The sequence below is a fragment of the Canis aureus genome, chromosome 14 (assembly GCF_053574225.1).
Source record: "Canis aureus isolate CA01 chromosome 14, VMU_Caureus_v.1.0, whole genome shotgun sequence".
Classification (NCBI taxonomy): Eukaryota; Metazoa; Chordata; class Mammalia; order Carnivora; family Canidae; genus Canis; species Canis aureus.
In genome coordinates this window covers 39,904,619-39,918,612 of record NC_135624.1, presented here as the reverse complement: position 1 = coordinate 39,918,612, position 13,994 = coordinate 39,904,619, and the positions used below count along the sequence as shown (strand labels likewise).

General features: G+C 65.6%; 1 protein-coding gene across 1 annotated transcript; it reads right to left on the bottom strand.

The window, feature by feature from the left end:
• Positions 1-6,091: 6,091 nt before the first annotated feature.
• PSCA (prostate stem cell antigen) lies at positions 6,092-9,141 on the bottom strand. The gene is made up of 3 exons (XM_077847497.1): positions 8,931-9,141; positions 7,630-7,737; positions 6,092-6,845 (listed from the first exon to the last, which is right to left on the bottom strand). Exons 1-3 carry the CDS (start codon positions 8,980-8,982, stop codon positions 6,631-6,633), a joined length of 375 nt encoding a protein of 124 aa, XP_077703623.1. The 5' UTR covers positions 8,983-9,141; the 3' UTR covers positions 6,092-6,630.
• Between the last annotated feature and the right edge of the window lie 4,853 nt (positions 9,142-13,994).

The window sequence follows — 13,994 nt, the reverse complement described above, 5'->3', positions numbered from 1 at the left end:
CGGGGGCGCGGGGGCGCGGGGGCGCGGGGCGCTGCTCGCGGCGCTGCCGGGGTCCGCGCCCCGCCTGCCGGCTCTCCCGGAGCGCCGCCGGGCCCAACCACCTCGCGGGCCGGGCCGGGGAGGGACGCGCCGGAACCCGCCGGGGCCGCAGGCCGGAGCCCCGCCCCCCGCGCGCCGCCCCCCCGCGCCCGCAGTGGTGCGTCCCCCGCGCCCGCCCGCCCGCCCCGCCCCTTCCTCCGGGCCGCGCCACGGCGCCCTCTGGCGGTGGCTCCCCGCGCTGCAGGCGCAGGAGGTTCCGGGCTGGGCCGCCTGGCGGAGCCGGAACCCCGCCTGCCCGTGTCCCCCCCGCCCCCCCCCGCCTGCCTGTCCCCTCTCACCTGCCTGTCCTCCCCCGCCTGCCTGTGTCGCCCCCCGCCCGCCTGCCTGTCCCCCCTCCTGCCTATCCCCCGCCTGCCTATACCCCCTCCTGCCTGTCCCCTCGGCTGTCCCCCTGCCTGTCTCCTCGCCTACCTGTATCCCCCCCACCTGTCTCCCCCTTAGCCATTCCCCCTCCTGTCTGTCCCCCCACCTGCCTGTCCCCCCCGCCTGTCCCCTCGCCTACCTGTGTCTTCCCCCACCTGCCTGTCCCCCCCACCTGTCCCCCCTCCTGCCTGTCCCCACCTCACCTGCCTGTCCCCCCCACCTGCCTATCCCCTCGCCTACCTGTCCCGGCTCCTGCCTGTCCCAGAGACTCAGACCCTGGCCTGAGGGGGGTCACAGCGCTGGCGTTTCCTGGCCCAGGCGGCAGGGCCCTCCGAGAGCGTGGGTGCAGTGGTCCCCGGGGGCATGGCCTCGGGACTGCTGGAGACCGACCATCCCACGCCCCTCAAACATCCAGGGGCTGGCTCCCCACCCCCACCCCGCAGGGCCACGGCCCCCATGCCGGGCAGCGGTGCAGGGTGCGTCCCGGTCTGGCCCCTACGGTAACCCAGCTCATCACCCCCAGGTCATCTCAAACTCATTCCCGAGCGCTCCCATCCCTGGTGCTTTCAGAAAGGGAACCAGTGACGCCAGGGATGGAGGCTCAGAGTCGCAAATGTGCAGGACTCTGAGGTGTTGTAGCCCCTGGCGGTGGAGTGTGGACGAGCAGCCTGTAGCCCGCACTCCAGCCTCCATCCCCTTCTCTGCATCCCTGGGGAGGAAAGCCCAGAGGGGGTCTGTCCTGCTTCCCCTGCCCCCCACGGCTGGCCGGTCCCCGGGGAGGCCCCCTCCGCAGGTCTACCCTGGAGCCCTGGAGAGCACCGCCCATCCTGAGAGGCGGCTGAGCTTTCATCCAGGCCACAGCAGGCCTGGGCTCGGGTTAACTGCCCTCTGAAAGGGGGGGCTCCCGGGGCAGTCCCACCACAGCAGGTGGCTTCCCTTGCCCTGGGCACCCTCTGGGCAGAGGCCGAGGTCTTTACTTTTCTGGCCTTGCTTCCAGGGCCAGTGGTTGGTAGAAAGGGACCTGGGTTTCCTGGATCCTTGGATCTGCTTGGATGCTCCCGGGGACGGGAAGCTCATTCTCTATGGCCTAGGAACCGCTGGAGGTAAGACAGGCCTTCCCCACGTGGGGCTCACACTTGTCTCTGTCGTGCTGGAGCTGTCCCGGCTCAGCTCCAACCACCTGTCCCCGAGGTGGGTGGCAGCAGGATGGCAACGTCCTGAGCCCCCCCCCCCCCCCCCCCCCCCCCCGCCTGCAGCCGCTCTGTGAGTGCAGCCTGGTCACTCACCTGGTCTCATTCTCACAGGGGAGGGGCCGCCCCCAGAGGCCTGTTCTCAAAGCTTCCTTGGGAGCTTCTGCCAGCCACGCTGAGCCCCCCACCAGATGCACACCGCAGGTACCCTTCCCTCTGCCAGGGACCCTCCCCTCCCAAGGTTCCCCTCCCTGACCCCCAGACCATGAGGTTCCCAGAGTCCCGGGCTCACCCCGCTTTTGCACAGGCTCAATTATGTGAGCCGGGGGTGCACCTCCTGCTGGCCCCTGAGAGAGGAGGCCGGGCAGGGCCTTGTGGGCCTCTGATGGTGCAGGCCCAGGGCCAGCACGGTCCACAGCCCACTCGGGAATGCCGCACGAAGCAGTTCCTTCTCAGCTCCCACCATCCAGCTGCTTCGGTCCCACACAGCAGACACGGGTGTCCCGGGGTGGTCATCAGCACATTCCTGGGGGTCCCGGTCAGGCCAGGGACCATTGGGCATCGGACCTAGAAGCCCCTCCCTCTGCACTGGCTTGAGGTACGTGAGCCCTGGGAACCGCGCAGGGTGGAGGAGCTTCGGGGTGTACTCCTGGGTCCCCCGATTCCTCCAGAATTGTCCCATCTGGGTAGCGCCTGGCGTTGCTGACAGAGGTGGCTGCCGCCGGGGTTCAGGGCTCCCAGGGTGCAGGGAGAGGGGGAGTGCGGGCTCGTGGCGCCATGCAGCGGAATGGGAGCCACGGTGCCAGCATTTGGAGCGGCGCCCCCTCCAGCCCCATTCCCAGGCCGGCCCCAGGCCTTGGCCACTGTCACACTGCCCGTGAGGGAGTCACCCTGCGAGGCCAAGGGGGGTTGAGAGGGTCCAGAGCCGTTTGTCTAGGTTCCCCCCGGGGAAGGGGGGCGGGGGGCCCGTATCCAACTGGGGCCTCAGGTCCGCGGAAAGGGAGAGGTCGCGAGCTGGTGGTGGCTCCGCTGCAGCTCTGGGATGTGCTCCGGGGGACAGTCAGCCTGTTGCTCCTGCGGGGTCACCCGCTGGGGCTGTTTTCTGGGTGCCGTGTGCCCATGCCTGGGCTGGGGGCAGGAATGCTGCGCCGTGAGGCAGGCCGTGTGTTCCACGGGCTCATGGTGACGTCCAGGCAGCCGGCCAGCTCGGGGGCTCAGGGCTAGGGTAGCAGCACAGAGCCGGGCCTCGCACAGAAGGGCGCCTCCCCAGGGTGCCCCCCGCCACTGTGGCCTTTGTGGAGTGGGCAGATGGGGTCCCAGCTCTGTGCCCTGCAGCTCTGGGGACTTGGCGGGGGCGCCAAGCCTCTCCAGGACTGGCGAGGGGCGCCAGACACCCGTGCCCCCCCGTAGGGCCCCCGCGCCCCAGCCAGGGATGCAGGGCTCTTTCCTGTCTAGCTTGCCTCCTGGCTGCGGCTGTGTCCACCCTGCGTGGCCTCAGGATGGGAAAGAGGGGAGCCCTGAGGAGGTAGGTGGGCTCCCCGCAGCGGAGAGAAGGGGCTGCGGAGACCCAGGCCGAGGGGGAGGTGGGGCTTGGAGCCAGATGCCACAGACGGAGCCTCCCGAGGCAGCGGAAGTTCAGCTCTTTGCCCGCCCCCCGCTTCCTGGCCTCCAGAGGGGCTGCTGTGTCACCCCTCGGCAGCCGCCCTGCCCCCACTCAGCAGCCCTCCCCCTGCACCCCAAGTCCAGCCAGGGAGGGGTGGCACCTCGCAGAGCAGGGTCCGGGCTGCTGACCGACACAGTGACCTGTGCGCCCGGTCCTGGGCCAGGTGGGCCGGGTGCTCTACAAACACCTGAGTGATCGCAGGTGGAGGCCTCGCTGGCCCGGGGTGGGGCATCGATCCCGGCCCTGCAGCGGCCAGACAGGCCTGGGCAGATGGTCAGGCCGAGCCAGCAGGCCGGGGGCAGCACGGCACGGGAGGCTGGGCGTGACACCAGGGCCAGCGATGCCCACCCGGGGATGCCCCTGGAGGCCTGATTTGGGCTGAATGAGCCCACCGGGGAGGATAGCTAGGAGCCAGCCCTGTGCCCCTGGGTCGGCTCCTTCACATCCCTGCGCCTTGGGTTTTTCCCTGTTCAGGGTGGTTGGGAATCAAATGCTCGCACGGGAGGCCCGTGGGGGAGCCTGGGCCTGTGGCAAATGGTACACTTGCTACTGTTGTCACCTATTGTGATTGATGCCAAAGGCCCAGACGGCGTCCCCAACACCGTGACTACTCAGGAAATGGCATCGTATAAACGACCCCAGGTCTGTCCGGCCAGGGGAGCCCTCAGCCACCAGACGCAGCCGTGAGGGACCCCAGTGCTTGCTGTGCGAGGATCTATGTTTAGAAACTGGGAAGCGTGTGCATGGTGACCCCGGTGTGCACGTTGGCGTGCACCTGTGTGTGTGTGCACAGGAAGCACCCCGGGGATGGTGGGAGAAGCGAGCCTCGGGTGCAGGGATCTGCATCCTGCACCCCTTCTTTCTTGCTTTTCTGTAGCTCATAAAGATGAGACGGTGCAGGGAGAGGAGAGGAGGCCCCCCCCCCCCCCCGCCCTGGGCCAGCTGCTGAGGGGCGCAGCGCCACCGATGGGCTGCTCTGCAGGTGGTCAAGCCCCTGCTGACCCCACCCCCAGAGGAGGAGCCCCCGCAGAGGACCAGCGCCCGGTGTGTGCTGTGTTGGGAGGGGAGGGAGGAGGGGCAAGGCCAGCACCCGGGTTCTCCGCGTGAGGCAGCATGAGCCTGGGGACAGCCCAGGAGGTCAGAGGAGTCCGTGGCCTGTGGACACGGAGAACCCAGCTCTAGCTCCGTTGTCCCAGCGCCCGCCCTCTCTCCCCTCCTGCTGGAGCCCAGGTCGGAGAGGGGGGGGCAGGCGGGGAGGGGAGGGGCACCCCTGCCAAGGTGTGCCTGACGTGTGGGCTGCCGTGGGCGCGCCACTCTGCTCGGCAGGCTGTGGCCCGTCCCTCTGGGCTTCCAGGCCCGGCCACACTGCTCTTTGGGATCCTCTGTCCGTGCTGTGCTCTTTCTCGAGCTCACCTGCTGACCGCTACGTATTTCTATATTTGCCTGTTCACCAGGCCCCATTGTCCTGTAAGCTCCATGACCTCGGGTGGCTCCAGGGCTTCAAGAGAGGTCGGGGGGTGGGGGAATCCGTCCAAGCCCAGGCGACTGCAGTTTCTGGGTGCCTGGAACAGTGCCTGGAACAGAGTAGGTGCTCCGCAACTGTTTGCTGGGCAGATGCACCCAGTGTCCTCTGTGGTCACCGGGACAGAGTCAACAGGCCTGGGTCCCACAGGAGGGAGGCACAAAGTTCCACTGGAAGCCCCGTCCTTGGTGTCCACCAGTCCTCAATCTGCTGTCCGCCCAAGCTCCAGCCCGGGCCAGACCCCGATGGGCCTAAGGGTCTGCCCAGGGACCCCAGGTCTGTGGTGCCCTCCCAGGAAACAGAAGCCTGGCCCTGAACTCTGGGCCCTCGATCAGACCCCGGACCGGAGTCAGAGGGGCATCGTGGCAGAGGCCATGGCCCAGAACTCCCCAACAGGAGCTGGGCGCCTGGGCTGGGAAGGGCGCAGTGGGGAACTCTGCCCTCCCAACGGTGCGACCCTGGGACCTGGTGTCCTGCCTTGGGACACACTGGGGGAGACTCGGAGCCTCTGGCCCTGCCATGTTGGGCAGTGTGACCCTGCCCCGCCCCCACCCAGAGCTCCAGATCCCAAGTTCGAATCCTGCTGCAGCTACCACTTGGTGTGTGTCTTGGACCAGGACCAAAAGCACCTCGTGCAGGTCCCCGCCCTGGCCCGCGGCCCTCACGGCCCACCCCCCTCAGGTGGCCTCCCCCAGGCCACAGGTACTCTGAAGGGAGCCCCAAGAGGAGTGATGGGGGCTCCTAGAGCAGGGAAGGACAGGTGGTCGGGGGCGGGGAGGCCCGTCTGCTGGGGACCCTTCAGCGTAGTTTGACTTTTTCACTGTGGATTTGGAGAACTTACAACAGACAAAAAAAAATTTAAGAAGCAGACGGAAGGGCTCTCCTCAAATGAAGGGGAAGGACAGGGCGGGGCCGCCGTGGGGACCTCACTCAGCAGCAGCCCCTCCCACCCAGAAACCCGTGTCCTGTGAATCCTCAATTCTCACAGCACAGAGGGGTCACAGGTAAGTGTCTGAGGCTCAGAGAGGTCGAAGGACATGAGTGAGGCCACACTGCAAGAGCCGGGATCCCCAGGATGCTGCTTCCCTCCAGGCGCCCATCACGTGCTCCTGCCAGGCCAGAGCTCCACCCCACGTGGCTGGCCAAGGACGTGGCCACAGCCCATGGACACAGGGCCAGGTGGCACCCCAACACAGGCCTGCACCCCAGCCTTGACCCCACGCAGGGGCATGCAAGAATGGAGCTCTCTGCAGCTAAGTCAAGGGGACTTTATTAAGGGCCTACCCTGTGCTGGGGTTCCTGCCCCAGGACTCCCATGGCCATGTGGAGCTGGAACCCCTTCCACACCTCATCTTTTGGGACCTGTGGGACCTTACACCCCTCAGCCTTCATGGGGCCCTCCTGAGTGCCAGCGACTTGCTGGTGGTGGGGGACACCATGGGTGGGACATGGCTTAGCTGACGGAGGGGGTGGGCAGGGAAGGCTTCCTGGAGGAAGAGATGCCTGAGCGAGGGTTGTGGGGTAAGCTGGAGCCTGGGGGTTGGACAGACTGTGTACGGGCTGGGTTCTACTCATTTGGGACAGTGCCACAGCAATAGAACCCAGCCTGCTGAGCAGTAGGAGCTGGGCAGGGCTCGTGGGGGGAGCCACAGAAGGCTGGAGAAGGCAGAGGGGCACGGTCCAAGCTGAGTTAGGGTCTCGGAGGAGCCTCAACTGGGCCAGGTGTGTGTGAAGAGTGCTCTGGGCCCCTGGACATCAATGCCCAGCATGGGACAGCGGGGTCCTCCTGGATCTTACAGCCGGCCAGGGCCCCAGAGCAGCAGGCCACCGAGAGCAGTGAGCAGTGCCAGGGTGACAGTGGCTGGCTGCAGGGCATGGGCCCCACTGGCGTTGCACAGGTCAGTGGAGCAACACGTGATGTTCTTCTTGCCCACGTAGTAGTTCTGCGAGTCCTCCACACAGTGCGAGCTGCAGCCCTTGCTAATGAGGGTCAGGACGCCAACCGCACCTGGGAGTGAGGGCCGCTCAGCTAGGGCTGGGTCCTGGATGCTCACCCACCTGGCCTTGTCCCCATGCCCATGGCCCTCTTCCTGTCCCCACTCTAACTGAAACTCTAGAGTTGACTACCCCAGACTGCCAGCAGTGTCAGGGCAGGCACCTGGCCTCATCCATGTCCACATGCCCGGCCAGACCTGCTGGGCACTCAACATGCCTGATGAGTGAACAAATGCAGCGATGGGTGAATGAGTGATGGATGGGTGGATGGATGAAGGGGGATGGATGGATGAAGGAAGGATGGATGGGTGGATGAGGGAGGGGATGGATGGGTGGATGAGTGAGTGATGAGGGGATGGATGGATGGATGGATGGATGGGTAGATGAGTGATGGGAGGGATTGATAAGTGACAGAAGAGGGGATGGATGAGTGATGGAAGGGGGATAGATGGATGAAGGAGGGATGGATGGATGCATGGATGAGGGAGGGGGATGGATGAGTGATGGAAGGGGGGATGGATGGATGAAGGAGGGATGGAAGGGGGATGGACGGTAAAGGGTTGAGTGATGGACAGACAGACAAGGGACGGGGGGATGAATGGATGGGAAGCTAAGCACCTGTAACTGGGGGTGGATAGATGAAGTCAGCAGGTGGACAGGAGGTTTTTTGAGCCCCTACCACCGGGGGTGTGTGCAGGGAGTAGAAGGGATGGCGGGAGGCAGGGCAGAGCCACACCCAGCCCTGGGAGAGTCTGGGCAGGTCACGGGAGGACTGCGGGGGCGGCAGGGCCACTCACGGATGTGCTCGGTCCAGCACTGCGTCTCGGAGTGGGAGCAGTTCTGCACGCGCTGGCAGTCCTGGTTGCTGACGCGGGCCTTGCAGGAGTAGCACTCCAGGGCGGTGCCTGCGGGGCGGGGTGCTCAGAGGCTGCCCTCCCACAGAGTGCGGAAGCACCACCTTCCAGGTGCTGAGAGTGCGCAAGAGCACAAGAGCCCACTGCAAACCGGGACGGCCCCAGGGTGTCACCAGGGAGGCTTCTCTGCCCACTTGCTGCCATGGCGCCGGGAATCCACCCTTCGTGCCCCAGCCTGTGGTCTGAGAGGGAAGGGCGTACACGCCCCAGGGCGGGGACTGGCTCACCCCACTTGGCAGGAGGCCCAGCTGAGCGCTGGGCAGCTGAGGGCGGCGGGGTGGGCAGGACCCCTCCCAGGATCGCTCGTGCCACCATCCAGGCCCTTCCATCACGGTCTCTAACAGCCTGTGTGAATCCAGCCCAGCCCCCCAGCCCCCAACCCTTCCCAGGCGTCCCCGGTGCCAGGAGACCCTGCGTGGGCCCCTGGGTGCCGGTCATGATGCGGTCCCTTCCGGTCAGCACACTGATGGAGCTGGGATGCCAGCCCCGTGCAGCCAGCCCTGTGCCCACACACGAGCCGACCCCCAGCAGCCTTGGGGGCCATCGTCAATGATCCCCACTTCCCAGAGGAGGAAGCTAAGGCTCTAAGAGGTTTAGGGACGTCCCAAGGCGGGAAGAGCCCCAGCTGGGCCCGGTGTCGGGACCAGAGCAGCAGAGGCCTGCCGGGTTTCCATGGCCTGTGTCTGCTGTCCTGGCTCCCCGCAGCGGACCCGGGGCCGGGCCTGGGGAGAGGCCCCAGGTGCTCTTGGGATGCCCCCCAGGGCCCCCCCCCCACCCCATTCTGCCCTCCTTGCCTCTGTGGCACTTCTTACCTTGAGGCGTTTCCCCAGTGCCTCCCCCAACCCTGCAGGTTCCCTGCGCCGCTGTCTGGCGGTCTGGCCGTCGGAGAGCCAGGGCCCGCGCCACGGCGGGTAAAGGACTAGAAGCCCCGTGCCCTGCCTGCCTCTGGGTGAGTCCCTCCTGCACTTGCCCCGAGGGGGACACCGGCAAGGACCGAAGCCCCTTCATCCGGCTGCTGCCTCGCTTACCTGCCACCTGGCATCCTCCTCCCTGTCCCCCCACCTCCAGCTCCTCTCTCTGTCCTTCTGGGTGGGTCCTCTCTCTGGGTGCCCCTCTGGGCTCCCTGGCTTGCCCCTACCCATCCCAGCTCCCACGGCCCCGCCCCACGGTGGCGGAGGTCTCACCTGGCCGCAGGGCCAAGGCAGCTGCCAGCAGGGCGAGGAGGACGGCCTTCATGGTCACCAGCGGGCAGCGGTGGCCTGGACCTCAGGGTGGCTTTATATTGCTTTGACCAGCAAGGGGGAGGCTCCGCAGCCCACTGTCAACACGGACGGGCTCCCCACAGCCAGCAAGGCCTGCAGGGCGGGCAGATCCCAATCTCCGGCCACCCTGCCAGGCTGCACCCACCACTCCCTTTGTCCTCCTGTCTGCTTCCGGGAGGCAGGGCCTGCCACAGGGCAGGGGCACCCTCCCCACCCACGGCCGGATCCCAGCCACCCCAGGGGGCGCAGTGAGGCCCGAGGAGGGTGACTGCCTTCCTGAGAACCATTCATTCCCCTGGCCCTTCAGCCAAGGTCAAGGGCCAGCCTCCCTCGGAGCTGCTCTTGCTCCCAGGCCTCCTGGTCGCCCAGGGGCAACAGGCCTCGAATGGCTGCATCGAGAGGTGCCACGGGGCGGGGGGGGTGGCAGGGAGGCTGGTCGGGGAAGTGCCCGGAGGCTGGAGGGCGCCCGGCACAGCCTGAGTGCACAGATGTGGTGCGGGGAAACGTGTGCGGCCGGGTGCACGCTGCACCCTCCAGACCCTACTTAGTCCCCACACAACACGGAGCTTTAGCTGCAAGGGAGTCTGCGAAATCGAGCGTTGGCAGCCTCTGGAGGTGGAGGAGGAGGAGGAGGACGGGGGTCGGCACCAGGCTGGACGCTGTCTGCGCCCAGGCCCACTCTCCTCCTTGCTTGTGCCCTGGCGCCCAGAAAGGGGCGGGAAGGGCTCCCTCTGGCTGGAGACCCCGGCAGGACGTGCAGAGGCCGGGCCGTGTCTTCCGGCTGCAGGGGCCGTGAGTGGCCGTGTGCAAGGACCGGCCTCCTCCCTGCCCACCAGCCCTGGCCAGCCCGTGGTAACTGTTCCGTCCCTCCAAGCCCCGAGGTCGGTGGCTTCCTGCTGCTCTTGGCCTGGGGCCCCTCTAAACATGATCCTCCCTTTGTAAACAGCCTCCCCATGCACCCCAGAGTGTGCAGCTGGCTGCTGGCAGCTACGGGCCCGCCCACCACCGCTGACCCCACGCATCGGGGGGCTGGCAGGTCCCTCCCAGAGGTGGGGGCAGCACCTCTCCCTTCCCGATGCTCTTTTGGCTCTGGGGGGTGGGCATCTTGACCTCACTTTCTCATCTGACCTCGCTGTCCTGGGGTTGCCCCGGGACACAGCAAGGCCGAGCACATGTTGCTGGCAGGGCACTGGCTCGGGGAGCCGGCTCTGTGCCCCAGGTCCTGGCGGGGGGCAGCTCCCACCCCTTCACCGTGAGTCCCGGATCAGGATAACGCAGTGATGTGGGGCAAGGGTGAGACCCTGGGCTCCCTGGGATTCGCTGCGCCTCTAGAGCCTTTTCTGCACAGCGCCCCCCTCCAGCACCCATCGTGCTGGGCCCTCCTTGGGGGGGCTCTTTCCCTTGGCAGGTGAGGAGCTTGGGGCCCCAAGAGGGCCAGGACCTTGCTCAGGGTCACTGCGGGGTGGGGGAGCGTGGCCCCTCTGCCAGCCTCCTTCCTGGCCAGTCAGAACCTTCTCCCTGGACACCCCCACTGCAGCCCCAGTCCCATCACTCAGGTGCGGCACAGGGCACAACGTGTGTGACTTCACCGTTTTCATGTGTGGCAGTCTGCCTGTCTGCTCACCCCCAGCTCCCTCCCCGGGATTAGGGGTGCCCTGCCCTGGAGCCTTTCTTATCTGCCTTTTTATTCAAGGCACCCAGCACCTAGGACCAGCCCGAAACATTCATTCCTCAAATATTGACAGGTGCACAAATGTTTGTAAATCTGATTTGATATGCGGGGATTGCGGCCGAGGTTCTCAAGCAGGGTCCTTCTGTGCCCGGGGGACGTTTGGCGATGCCTGAAGATGTGCCGTGTCCCAGCAGGGGCTGCTAGTGGCTTCCCGGGGGTGCAGGCCGACAATGCTGCTCAGCACCCCGCACAGTACACCCTGCTACGGGGACGTGGCCAGCCTGTCGTGGGCAGACCCGCAGGGATGGGGGCCCGCCCAGAGCGGGTGGGTACGGAGGGCAGAGAATCAGACCAAACGGGGTTGCCTGGGGTCTGAGGAGCCAAAGAAGTCGGCCTGGCTGGCCCCGGGGCTTGTCTGGGATCCCCCACGGCCTCCTTCCTTCCCATTGCTCCCTTGGGGAACGGGAGGCGGTGGCCCTGCTGGCGTCTCCGCTGTCTTCTGGAAGCACACGACTTGTCTGCTCGCCCAGGTTTCCAGCTGGAGGATCCTAGTCTAGCCCAGACCTGATTCACATGGTCCCAGACGGACCTTCGAACTTTACTAGTCTGAGCTGGCGCTGAAATGAGTTAGGACTTCGGGGCTGTTGGGATGGAATGGGTGTACCTTGCTCCGGTCTGAGTTATGTCCCTCCCCGCGCCCAAAATTCCTATGTTGGAGGCCCAACCCCGAGGTGATGGTGTTTGGAGGTGGGGTCTCTGGGAGGTGATGGTTCCGATGAGGTCATGAGGGTGGGGGACCCCGCCATGGGGTTCGTGCCCTGATAAGATCAGACACGGAGCTCCCTCCACCACGCGAGGGCACCTCGAGAGCGGGGCCGTCTGCAGGCCAGGAAGTGGATCCTCGCCAGACCCCGACGCTGCTGGCACCCCGACCTCAGACCTGCAGCCTCCGGAGCCGTGGGAAACGAACCGTGTTGTTTATATCACCCGGTCTGGAGTGTTTTGTTACAACAGCCTGAGTTGACTGGGCCGCTGGCCTGGGAGCCTTGGCTCAAATATTGCAGCCACCGCAGGGACGCCCTAGACTCGGGTATTAAACTCCACCCCCGGTCGCAGGCTGACCTCTCACCTCAGCCCCAAACCAGGCCTGAACTAGGTTCAGTCTGAACTCTGACCTTGCTCACCATGTAAGCCCTGATCCGGTCACCCAGAGGACCTGCCCCGGTCCCTGACTGCGTCCTGGCCCACCATCCGTGCTTTGGGCACACACTGAGTGCAGCCCCTCAGCCTAGACCGAGCCTGGATCCCCCCGTGTCCCATTTCCTGGGAAGTTCTGTCGCTAAGGGGCACAACTCCCTGCAGCCCCTCCCGGCAGTGGACGGGGTCAGGGTGTGGCTCCTATGTGACTCATGCTTAGCCCCTGTCCTCTCCTCTGCTCTGCTGTCACCTTCTGGGCCCCAGATTTTCCTGTTCTCTCTTGGCTCTCCACCGACCCGCCCAACCCGTTGGGTTCTCTTGAGATCCCGCCCTCTCACATTCCCCTCTCCCCCGTTGCCAGGAGGGAAGGTGGGGGTGGGGGGTGGGGACTGGCATCAGGGCCAGGCCCTGGGAGGGGGCGGTCGCTGACCATGGCCCTGTCCCACACTTGAGTGGACACTATTTTGGGCGAATATTATATTTTATGCAGAATTATTTTTTTAAAGATTTTATTTATTCATGAGAGACATAGAGAGACACAGGTGGGGGCGGGGGGGGAGCAGGCTCCATGCTGGGAGCCTGATGTGGGACTTGATCCCGGGTCTCCAGGATCATTCCCTGGGCCAAAGGCAGGCGCTAAACCACTGAGCCCCCCAGGGACCTCATTTTATGCAGAATTAATTTAAAAAATAAAGATGGTATGTTAATGACAAAACCACCACTGACTTCACCTTCCACTTTTGTAGACCTTGCCTTTAGAAAAGCGCATTCGTAAAACCCAGAGGGGGATCGGCACGCTGCCAGACCACGGACAGTCGGGAGAAAGCGTGCTCAGGGCCTGGACTCCCAGTTTGGGTTCTTGGGATTAAGGCATCTAGCGAGCTGTGTGTGTGCGTACTGAGGTCCCACGGGGGGCCCTGGGGGCCTGCGTATGACCCGCCACCCACCGTGGCCAAGCCCCCACGGCCCACCCACTGCCAGCCCGGGTGCCCGTCCACCTGTAATCCTGCGAAGGGCTTTGGGCCCCTGGTTCTCCCAAGGCATCCTGGCACCGTCCGTGGCTCTGCCTCAACCTCCCCCCCGCCCTGCCTGTGGCCTTCAGTCCAGCCCCCTGCTCGTTCCCTGGTCCGTCTTCTCTGCCCCACTCCCCTCCCTCCTGGATGGGGGTCACTGAGCCCAGGACACCCCGCCTGCCTCAGGCAGCGCCGCCCCATGGCCACAGGGTATGGAATTCACAGGCACCCTCGCCTGGAGCCGAGGCCCCCCTCCTTGCCAGGAGAGACCTGTCACCCCAAGAGCCCCCTCCAGGGACTGGCTAGTGATGTGTCCCCACCTGAGGCCTCCAGAGTCTGGGTGAGAGGCTCTGCTCCTGGGGGAGGCCTGCGAGCTGAGGGACCACCCGTTGGGAAGGAACCCCTGTGGGCTTGGAGGGGACGGTGAGAGGCGGATGTGGTGCGGCCTGCTGGGGACCATTCTGGGGCCCGCTGGGAAGCCGGTCGGGGGACGGGGGCCCACTGATGCTCTCAAGGTCACTCTGGCTGTGAACAGGGATGGGGAGGCTGTTGTGGTGATCAGGTGTAGTCAGGGGGCTCAGTCCTGTGCATTGGGGGTGATGGGGGTGCCAGTTCCCAGGAGACACCAGTTCTTTCTCCTCCTCTTCCCTTTCTGCCCCCTTCTCCGCCAGAGCTGGTCCCCAGGTGACCATGGGAGCCCGTGCAGGGTCTGGGAGGTGCATGCAATCCCGTGTCCACGAGGTGGCAGCAGACTGTCACACACAGGATGGAGCCAGCCTTCCTGGGGGGGGCCACCTGGCTGCCCCAGGAGACCCTGCTCAGTCCCGTTTTCTCCTGTCAAACACATCTGATTCTAGCATCCCCAAATTCCTGACCCACAGAACCATATGCAGCAAAATGGTTACTGTTTGGAGCCACTGAGTTCTGGGGTGCTTCATCAATGGCTGATGGGGGGAATACAGAAGCGAGGCGACCTGGGCCGGCGCCAGGGACAGAGCAGCCGTGGGAGTGGGGAGGCCGGTGGGGAGGGTGGGGCTGGGCAGGGCTGCTGGTCAATCGGGCGGGCGGGGTGGGGACGGCTCGTGTGACCGCAGAGGTGGGGAG

Coding starts and splice junctions, on each gene's coding strand:
- PSCA (XM_077847497.1), bottom strand. CDS start 8,982: ATGAAGGCCGTCCTCCTCGCCCTGCTGGCAGCTGCCTTGGCCCTGCGG. Junction 7,738..8,930: donor TGCCTTGGCCCTGCGGCCAG/GTGAGACCTCCG, acceptor CCCGCCCCGCAG/GCACCGCCCTGGAGTGCTAC. Junction 6,846..7,629: donor GTGCTGGACCGAGCACATCC/GTGAGTGGCCCT, acceptor CCTCACTCCCAG/GTGCGGTTGGCGTCCTGACC.